Source organism: Pinus tabuliformis, chromosome X (genome assembly GCF_031772625.1).
Source record: "Pinus tabuliformis cultivar Carrire ecotype Pingquan chromosome X, CPIR1, whole genome shotgun sequence".
NCBI classification, from domain to species: Eukaryota; Viridiplantae; Streptophyta; class Pinopsida; order Pinales; family Pinaceae; genus Pinus; species Pinus tabuliformis.
Genome location: NC_142308.1, coordinates 1,007,145,153 through 1,007,155,964, shown reverse-complemented (window position 1 = coordinate 1,007,155,964; position 10,812 = coordinate 1,007,145,153). Strand labels below are relative to the sequence as shown.

Sequence of the window (10,812 nt, the reverse complement as noted above, 5' to 3'; positions counted from 1 at the left end):
TACTAAAAAATACCCTTAATTTGACTACATATTGGAAAATAGATCTAAAAGTAAATTTATTTAACCCCCTACCAATATGACCCAATAAGATTTCCCAATTTAAAAATCCCCTACATTCACTAAATATTGTAGGTATCCATTCTTTCATTAACATTTTCAATACCCGTTTGTATTTTTTCATTAACATTGAACTCATTTTTTACAAGATACATATAAAATCCTTTACCCCCTATTATGTTCTCAATATAATATTTCATTTTTTTCCTCAATATATATCCACCAATATTAACGTACATGGTATGGTAGTTCTACTCTAGTGAAGCCCTTGTGGCTACCAAATTGATCACAAGAGGAAATTCGTGTTTCTATAATGTAAAATAAAATTTGACAGGTTATTTCTTTATATATTATTATTCAGATAATAATAAATATTATTGATTATTATTATTCTAATATATTATAATAATAATCATATCCATTATAAATATTATTATATTAGACCTTACATATAGTACTGATCGAACAAAGTGAAGAATCTCGATCATATAGATGGAAAAGGTAGAGAGAAAGAAAAAGAGAGACAAAGAGAGAGAGAGAGACAGAGAGAGATAGAGAGAAATAGGGGGATGGAGAGACAAGGGATAGATGGATAGATAGTGAGGGAGAGAGGAGAGAATGAGGGAATAAGGAGAGAAGGAGATGAGAGAGATGTATAGAAGTTGAAGGGAGAGAGAGGGAGAGATAGGGATGGAGGGGGCAAAGAGAGAAAGAGAGAGAGGGTGAGAGTGACAAATTTGGAGGGCAAAGAGAGATAGAGTGAGTGAGTGAGCGATGGGGGGAGAGAGAAAAAGAGAGAGAGAGAGAGGGAGATAGTTACAAATTTGGATGGCAGAGAGAGAGCGAGTGAATGAGTGAGTGATGGGGGGACATGGAGAGGGAGAGAAATAATGGATGAGAGATAGGATGGGAGAGAGAGAAGGAGAGAGGGAGGGATATATAGGTTGGGTTGGAGGGTGGAGAGAGAGAAGAGGGGAGGGAGAGAGGGAGAAATGAATTTGGATGGGGAGGGAGAGGTAGGGAAGACGAAATACATATAGAGATAAAGATGGATAGAGAGAGGGAGTGACAAGGGAGAGAGGGAGAGAGTGATGGAGGAAGGACATCAAGAGGGAAGTGAGAGATATGGGGAAACATAGAGAGAGAGAGAGAGAGAGAGAGAGAGAGAGGGAAGGGTAAGAGTGAGGGAGATATGTAGATATGGAGAGAGAGCATGTGTACACTTGGGGGTTGAGATAAAGAGTCAAAGAAGGAGAGGCTGGGGAAGATAGAGATATAGATGGAGGGGAGAGAGAGGGAAGAAGGGGGGGGGGAACTGATAGATATATATCAAGAGAGTGTGTGTGTGTGTGTGTGTGTTTGGGTGGTCAGATATAGATAAAGAATGAGATATAGAGGGAGAGAAAAGAGAGAGAGAGAGAGAGATAAGGGGGAGAGAGGCAGGAGATACAAAGTTATTCACTGAATTAAATGAAATGATTTCAATGTAGATGTTGATTCTTAATTATAGTTGTTTGATTGCATTAGATCCATTGATTTCAATGTAGTTGTTGTTTTCTAATCTTATTTGATATCTTTCAATAGATGCATTGAGCTCAGTGTAGATGTTGATTTCTACTCCTATTTGATTGCTTGCACTAGATGCATTGATTTAAATGTAGAGATAGATGGAGGGGAGAGAGAGGGAAGAAGAGAGGGGGGAGGGAGTGATAGATATATATCAAGTGTGTGTGTGTGTGTGTGTGTGTTTTGGGGGTGAGATAGAGATAAAGAATGAGAGATAGAGGGAGATATAGATATATGGGGGGGTGTGGGAGATGGGGGAGAGAGGTAGGAGATACAATGTTATTCACTGAAATAAATGCATTGATTTCGATGTAGATGTTGATTCCTAATTGTATTTGATTGATTACACTAGATGCATTGATTTCAGTGTAAATTTTTGTTTCTAATCTTATTTGATTTCTTTCAATAGATGCATTGACCTCAGTGTAGATGTTGATCTCTAGTCCTATTTGATTGCTTGCACTAGATGCATCGATTTAAATGTAGATGTTGATTTCTAATCCTATTTGAATACTTATACTATATGCATTGATTTGAATGTAGATTTTGATTTCTTATTCTATTTGAATGCTTACACTAGATGCATTCATTTCAATGTAGATGTTAATTTCTAATTATATTTGAATGCTTCTACTAGATGCATTGATTTTCGTGTAGATATGGATTTCTAAATTGATGTAACTAAATATATGATGAACATTAATTTCAAAGTAATTATAATGAAAGTGTGCAATGATTTCGGTGTAAGCACAAAATAAACATTGACAATGTGCATTGATTTCATGTTATAGTAATTCTATTGTAAATAAAATACTTGAATTCTCATTTTAAATAAAATATTCACTCAATCGAAATGTTTGCTTATTGAAACTATAAATTATTTGTAATTGACTAGATTCTTATTATTCTCATTTTCCATCATTGAACATTGTTAGCCATTTTACATTCAAACAAGGTAATAGAAAGCAACTAGTATTGAACTTACATGGGGTTTAACACTCCATAATTCACAAACATTGATTTGGAGAAAACTACTATTTATATTGGAGAGAAAGAGAGAAAAGGTATGACATTTACTACAATAACTCGAGTTAAATATTGGATATGTTTATGATTTCAACCACCCTTTTGATATGATCCATATCAAAAGATGACAAAACTAAAACCTATGACAACAAGAACAATAGAAGAAAATAGTTTGAGATTGATTAAAATGAAGGCTATTTGTAATTAACTATATTATTATTATTATTTACATTTTCTATTGTTCAATGTTGTTACATTCCCACTTTGCATTAAAAAATTTTTGCATTCAAAATTTCTATTTCATCATTGTTCATCATTCAAGTTATTAATTGTCTATATCTTATCGAAAAATTAATGTAATTGATAGAGTTTAAAATTAAAATGTCTAGATTAATCTTACATATTTAGCATAATTAAAATGATCAAATTAATTTGACATATTTAACATATTTAAAAATGATAGGAATAATTAGATGTTCAACAAATTTTCCATGGCCTCATAAGACTTAAACTAATTTATATCCATCTTGACCTCAAATCTATTAGTGTGACGGGTCAAATCTCTCTAGGTGCAAACCTTTCAAGTTATGCGATCAAACAAAGGATTTGCACCTTGAGACATTTAATGGCTCCCAGCTTATGACATATCTATGTTTAAGATGGATCTAGACTTGATAATATTAAATTTTGCACCTTGACACATTTAATAGCTCCCAACTTATGACATATCCATGTTTAAAATGGATCTAGACTTGCTAATATTAAATACACATAAATAAAACATTCTTTTTTTTAATTTTTAATATTATTTTTTAATTGATTAATAATAAAAAATTAACAACATTACAAGACAAATATAGTAAGTGTAATGTTGTCATTATTGTTTAATTTATTGTAAGCGTTGAAAGCAGAATATATTGTTCTTGATTTTGGCTTAAATTTTATAAAGTTGATTAAAGTTTTGAAAAAATTAAATATTAAATTATATATTTTGAAAATCAAAAATAAGTTTTGAATTTTTTAAAATTTTGAAATTTCTAATTAAATTTTATAAAGTTGATTAAAGTTTTCAAAAAAATATATATTAAACTACATATTTTTACATAATAATAGTTTAATTTAAATTGTATTTTTGGAGTTTTTAGCTCTAAAAAATTTAAATTAATCTAAATTAGCTATCAATTACTTTTTCCAAAAGTAGGTACTAAGCATAATAATAATAATAATAATTTAATTTTAAGAGATATAAATATGATATTATATATAAGGCTATTATAAATTGGGGTTTATGATTACTATGTAGCATACTTTATATATACATGGTTTTGGAGGTTTTTAGCTCTATAAATGTTTAAATTCATCTAAATTAACTATACATTACATGATTTTGGAGGTTTAACTCTAAACATTTAAATTAATTTAAATTAGCTATCAATTATGTTTTACATATTACACTCGGTTTTATATTAATATATAAAATCATTACTTTTAGATTTATTTAGTTTGAAAAAGTTATATTAAATTATTTTAATAATTAATATATTTTAAAAATAATAAATTACTAAATAATATTTGATAATTACTAAATTAATATATATATGTCAGGTCATACCGCATATAAAAATGAAATACAAAATTATGGAACTGTTGTAATTATTATGGTAAATGGATATTAAGTAGGCAACGATGCAAATAGTTAATTTATTTACGAAGTTTTTAATCTTGATCATTGATGAAAATAATATTTATTTGGATAAGTATTAAGTATCACATGATAAATACAACAATCAATCTTGCCTGTTGAATCTAATGTTAATTTCATCCAACATATCCTTCATATTGAAGCAGAGGCATTTCTTCACCGTACACGTCCCACTAACTAATTAGTTCCACGACAATCTGCCGTATCTCCCACAAGCAGCATAGTAAGTGGCGGGAGTCAGTGGTGGTGATGGATGCAAGGGTGATTCTGACATAAAATTACTGTCCTGACTGATTCGCGCATGAGGCTGGCCAGCCAGCCACACAGTGAAAATACATCTTATCTGCAGTACTGATGGGAAGCTAATGTCGTAATCAGGGTTTGGGAGGGTTTTCCGGGATATTTTTGTCAATTAGTTGGGAGGGTGATGCCGATTAACGCTGTAACGGGATGCATGGTTTTCCGGGGCACGTGCCGCGGCTGGGTAGAAGTTTTGAATGAGACCTATTCACGATTGAACAATTTGTGGCCGAAAGTTCATTCAAGCAAAATATCTTCAGTCAATGTAGAGTAGTTGGGGGCATTTTAGCAAAATATCTTCAGTCAATGTAGAGTAGTTGGGGGACATTTTATCGTGGTGCGTCCATTTCAAACTTAACATAATGAAATTCACGTAGTCTATCCTGCTTGCTGCTGCAAATGAATTTCTTATGTCATATCGATACACAAGGTATTCCACTTTCATCTGCCTTATATAACGGTATTTGGCGTATGGCAGTATGCATTTTGAGATATGGGTTGCAGATAATTGAACATCCCACTTACAGCTGCAAATGTTAAGCTGTTGTTAAAGTCGTTAACTTGCCCGTCCTCTCTTCACTTGAAAACCTAGAAAATAAGAAATGATGTTTCGAACCCTGTGTTCAATACTACGAAGGATGAGGCTGCTCCCTTCATCCTCGACAACTTCGAGCTGCCCTCTTTTGCAGGAAGATTTGACGAACCCCGCCAGGTACGAAAATATACCACTTGCGGGTATGTGGCAATATATTCAAGGAGAAAATTCTTGGAAGGGGTTATTGGATGCCATAAATCCGGTTTTGAAAACGGAGATTCTCAGATATGGTGATTTTGCAGAGTTATGCTATGATGCATTTGATAGTGAACATTCCACCAATGATTTAGGTGGGTGCAAGTACAACCTTGATAAATTGTTTGAAAGTTGTGAGAGGGCTTGTCATTCCTGTAGTGCCGGCTATGAAGTGACCAAGTATCTGTACGCAGAAACTGATGCACTGGGGAGGCCGATAGAGCAATCTGTTTGGATTGGCTTTATTGCAGTCTGCACAGACGCTGAAAAGATACGAAGACTAGGACGCCGGGATATTGTTGTAGCGTGGAGAGGAACTGAAACACGCCAAGAATGGACGCAGGATGCTAGAGATATTTTAGTTCGTGCTCGATTATCTTTTAGTCGTTTCAAGCACAAGGTTGTCAGAGCCAGATTTCCAACTACTGCTCCTTTGAGGAACAAAGGCCTCGGACACCGATTATCAAGTACAGCTAGTTCAAGCGATAAGGGTGTCCGAGTAGAGAGAGGATTTTTAAGCTGCTACATCACTAAAGGAGAAGATTCAAGATGTGCCAGAGATACTGTTATTTCTGAGATTCAAAGACTGGTGGATGAATTCAAGGATGAAAGCATGAGCATAACTTTGACTGGACACAGCTTGGGAGCTGCTCTGGCAACGTTAAGCTCATATGATGTAAAAAAATTTCTGAACTCAAATTTTCCGGCACTGCCTATACCTGTGACTGCGTTTGCATTCGCAAGCCCGCGCGTAGGGAATAGAGCATTTGCCCTGCGAACGGAGGAGCTAGGAGTGAAAGTGTTGCGGTTGGTGAACAGGAGGGATGTTGTTCCCAAAGTTCCTGGGTTAGTTTTCAACGAGAATTCATGGCGATGGTTAACAAAACTGTTAGATCCGCTTCCCTGGACATATTTCCACGTGGGTGTACCGATTGTTTTGGATAACGATGACCCCCGCAATCTTGATCCTGTCTACGCCCACAGTTTAAAGAATTATCTTCATCTAATTGAAGGCTATGTCGGCGAGGGTAGACCTTTCGAATCTTCAGGGCAGAGAGGGTCTGCTCCAGTTGTTGTGGCCTATTAATTGAAGACCATGGCATTCAACTTATTAGTCGCAGCACCGTACCAAGGCCACAATCAAGATCAGATTAATAATTCTGGACAATCAAAGGAAATTGTAAGATGACTGACTGACTGAATCAGAACTTTTGCAGCTATTTTGTTTTAGTTGACGCTGTCAAAATTAAACGCCTTTATTTATCTGATAGCTTTTGTAAGAGACCTATTGCTTACGTAATAGACTTGTTAATGTCGATTGCATCGTAGATTTAGACATGCGCACCATCGATGTCTTCAACTTGTTGATCTTTTTCTTCGGTACAATTTTGGTCATCATACGGCACCATACTCTCAACTAAGGCAATTCGGGCCCGATTGGGTTCTTTAATATTTATTTTAACTCCGGGATTTTTCTCTCGGACGATGTTTTAGAGCGATGAACACACATTATACATTAAAGTTTTCCAAGTAAATGACTTCCGAGGTTGAGTAAAAGTACTCACACTTATAAGGAAATGGAGATATTTTAAATTGGTAAAAAAATAAAAAAAATTGAAAATTAAATATACATGATTAATTATCAAACATGTAAAATTATTATTTTTTAAATATTTTTGATATAATTATATAAATTCAATAAGTATTAAAAATATAAGTATTAATTTATAATAAGTATCAAATAATTTTCTCATCATACATTTTACATTATTAAATTTTAAAAAATAAATTTAAATATTTAATTAAATTTCTATTATTATTATTAATAAATAAATTAATATATAATTTTAACATATATAAATTTTAAAAAAGACAAATCTATTTTATAATTAAAATTTAACATAAAAAATATTATGATTTATTAATATGATAGATTATCAATACCCAATAAGAAAAACAATCCTAAGTTATTTTTAAAATCTCCTTTAAAAAATCTACACATTTACCAGTGTAATTAAAGTAGTTGTTAAACATACATGGAATGTAAATAACTAATGTGGAAGATAAGCATTAGATTGCATATATTATTGACATGATATACATTTATAGTACATTGATGTTACCATTGGATTCATATTCCAAGTGGTCTCTTGGACTTTGGTGGTCGTTCACATTCCACACCAGCCTATAGAGGATTAGGTGTTCAACATTTCCCCCCTTAATCCAAAGGGGTATGTATGAGTCCAAGAAGAGAGTTGTAATACAAAATGCGCAATGACTGCATGGAAGCACTAGGCTGGATGTGCTATGTGAAATGTTGGTATAAGGGGGTTGTTTAAGGATAACCACCAACGCTGGAACGCTCAGTGCAGTTCTGAGAGCTCTTCCAAGTTGGCAAGAAGTTGAAATATTCAGCCAGAGGAAGTGTCCCTAATGCTTTGGAGAGGGAGACCCTCAGCCTGAAAAAGGAGGTCTACAACCTGTAGTGGTTTAAGGATTACCACCAACTCTGGAATGCTTAATGCAATTCGTGGAACTCTTTCAAAACTAGCAAGAAGCTGAAGTCTTCTACCAGAGGAAGTGTCTCCAATTCTTTGAAGGGAAGTCTTAACCCTGCATAGATGGTTTAAGGTTGATCAGTGGCATCTTCGTCTCTAACTACAACTTTGAATCTAGTATGGAAGGTTGTGGTTGAGGCTCACTTGATGTGTCTTTGAAGCTTCAAGACGACCATCACTTCCCCCCTTGTGAGATATAAGGTGAGATATGGAGAAAACTCAACTTAAAGATTGTTCAATACTCTAGAATAGGTTCTGACATATGACTAAAATATCTTCTTGGTTGTTGAAGCCCATTGCCAAGAAGCGATCCATCAAAGATGAACCTTTGTTCTTGCATGAGGCATGTTTTTGAGGCATCTGTTTGAAGAATGAGTGGTATTATGATAATGCTCACATCAATGAAGATCAAAGAAATGATCTTTCATATGGCCAACTCAATCATTGTGTTGGAATTCAACAACTTTTGGTTGCGAATGTGGAGGAGTAAAATTTAGAATAGGTGAAGGAGAACTGTCATGAAGGAATCCAACACTCTAAAATTGGATGGGCTTTGAGTAATTTGGGTTATGAAAGGAAACCTCCTTATCACATCCAAGACATGTTCTATGCTTGTTATAGACAATCTCTTCCTAAGGTTTCATGATTGAACTGGGAAGTGCAGGCCGAGTTTCAACTTTTGCATGTAACTCTGTTGCTTCATTGGGCACTCGATCTGAATCAACTATAACATTATTGACTTGTTGTTTATGTGAGTTTGTTTCAATATTCTCAACAAAAATAGGTTCAGAATGATGACTCCACTACTGTAATTCTTTCTGCTGCAGTTGAGATTCAAGCTGCAAAAAATCAATCAGTTCAGATGCATATTGTACACATGTTTGAGTTTCAAAGAGAGAGTGTTTGTTCATTTCTACTATATTGTCATTAGTAGACATCATTAGATTTATTAATAAGTCTAGAAAATGATCAAGTTTGGCCATTTTCTCACAAAATAAAGAAAGGCTCAACAATCCTAGCGGAGACTCTAGTAGGGCTAGACAAACCTCAACTATTGAAGATTTCAAAAATGAAGAATACCATTTTTGCATCAAACCATCATTGAATATGTAATGCACACATAAATTTTTCTTGATTCATTTAGTGATGCCACCGAGAGAATTCCTTCTTTCATCCTATTCATGAAATAGTTTGGATATCTTGAGTAGTGTGAGAATTGATTTAGCTGATAATTTCAGTTTATTTCTTGGAGGAAAAACTACAATAAAGATATACAATAGAGCTCCTTGTGTGGGAAATCCGACTGCGCTATGTTCCTTCCCATGAAGTAATTCATATCCCCTCTTAAAACCCTTTGAGCAAACCTTCTTGACAAATGTAGAGACTAAATTGTATGTTTTGATTTAGGTCAACATGCATAATAGAAGGAGGAACTCATTGCTTCATTCACTGTTCCTTCATTGAATACAATGCCAAACTATTTTGAATTCACTTCAATGTTCTAATCTTCAGGCAGGCTAACTATGACGGTGCCCAATCATGAATAGATCCAAAATCTCAGGTTGGATTTTAAGAATAGCATGCATCTTAATTACAGTGAGTTCCATTTGTGGTAGAAATAGCAGCATTAATTTCGAAATTTGTCATAGCTCCTACAGAAATAAAATTCTTCATCCCCTATTATGGACAGAAAAAGATAACAGGGATTTCCCCTACATAAATCTCCTTCACTACAAGAAATATGAAAAGGGCGCCAAAGTTCTCTTCCTCCTGACTCCTCGTGGGCCATTTCTGGTCCAAGATATGGACTACAAATCAAAGACCATCACCATTAGGGATTCTTCAAATTCCATTTGTTCTTCCCTAAAAACACAACTTCATTCACCATACATTGTGTCAAAATGCCTTATATTGTCTACGCAGACCACTGTTGTCTCACCATTTGAGATTCAATGCCATATTATAATAACAACAAATGTATATATATATATATATATATATATATATATATATATATATATATATATCATTCAATGTTCAACAATTGAACTGTGTGTATTTAATTTACACAATACTGCATGATATGCAATTAATAATCCAATCTCAGGGCCTTTCTATTCTACATTTTGACCGAAATAAATTTCTAGACCTCAGATTTCCAGACTATGAATGCTCCATAAATAAATTCGGCCATCAAGTACAAAGTGGGCCTTAGATTCTAAATTGTATCACTAAGTTTTAAAAGTATTTGTGACTTTCCTTCGAGAATATGAAATGACCTAATGTGCCACCTATGTCTTCTTCTCGTCAATATACATACGTATATATCAACATTGAGAACTATTCAACGTTACATTCAACCATCATTCAACATTGCACCATACACAATCATTACAAAGAATTCAACACAGAGGACCAAGAAAATGAACATACATTCAACGCATACAATTTGAAAGAATGAGCAATTCAATGCAACTATCATTTCATAGACTCCTATGCAGAGACAAAAGCAAGCATTATATCTTTGAATGAAACTATCTCTAGAAAGGCTATATCACTACAGTTGTTCCAAGCGTCATCTCAGTTCTGTTTCTCTCTATGCAACACAAATACGTTCACTAAAAAAACTGAGAGGACAAGATCTAGCAAAAGAAGAGTCTGAGTGTTATTTGGATGCCAGAATGCACAAAATGCAGGTGTGGCAAAGGTAACATAAATTTCAGCATTGGTTTTTTTGAAGGGTGCATAGAGGATTTATGACATAAAAATTGATTCAGATACCTAATTTCTCTCACGGATTAGAATTGCTCCAA

General features: G+C 34.0%; 1 protein-coding gene across 1 annotated transcript; it reads left to right on the top strand.

The window, feature by feature from the left end:
* The first annotated feature begins 5,289 nt into the window (after nt 1-5,289).
* Nucleotides 5,290-6,528, top strand: LOC149143160 (phospholipase A1-Igamma1, chloroplastic-like). The gene has a single exon (XM_089451710.1). It carries the CDS (start codon nt 5,290-5,292, stop codon nt 6,526-6,528), a length of 1,239 nt encoding a protein of 412 aa, XP_089307836.1.
* The last annotated feature ends 4,284 nt before the right edge of the window (nt 6,529-10,812 follow it).

Bases quoted from the DNA above. Each gene is read 5' to 3' on its own strand.
- LOC149143160 (XM_089451710.1), top strand. From the start codon at position 5,290: ATGAGGCTGCTCCCTTCATCCTCGACAACTTCGAGCTGCCCTCTTTTG.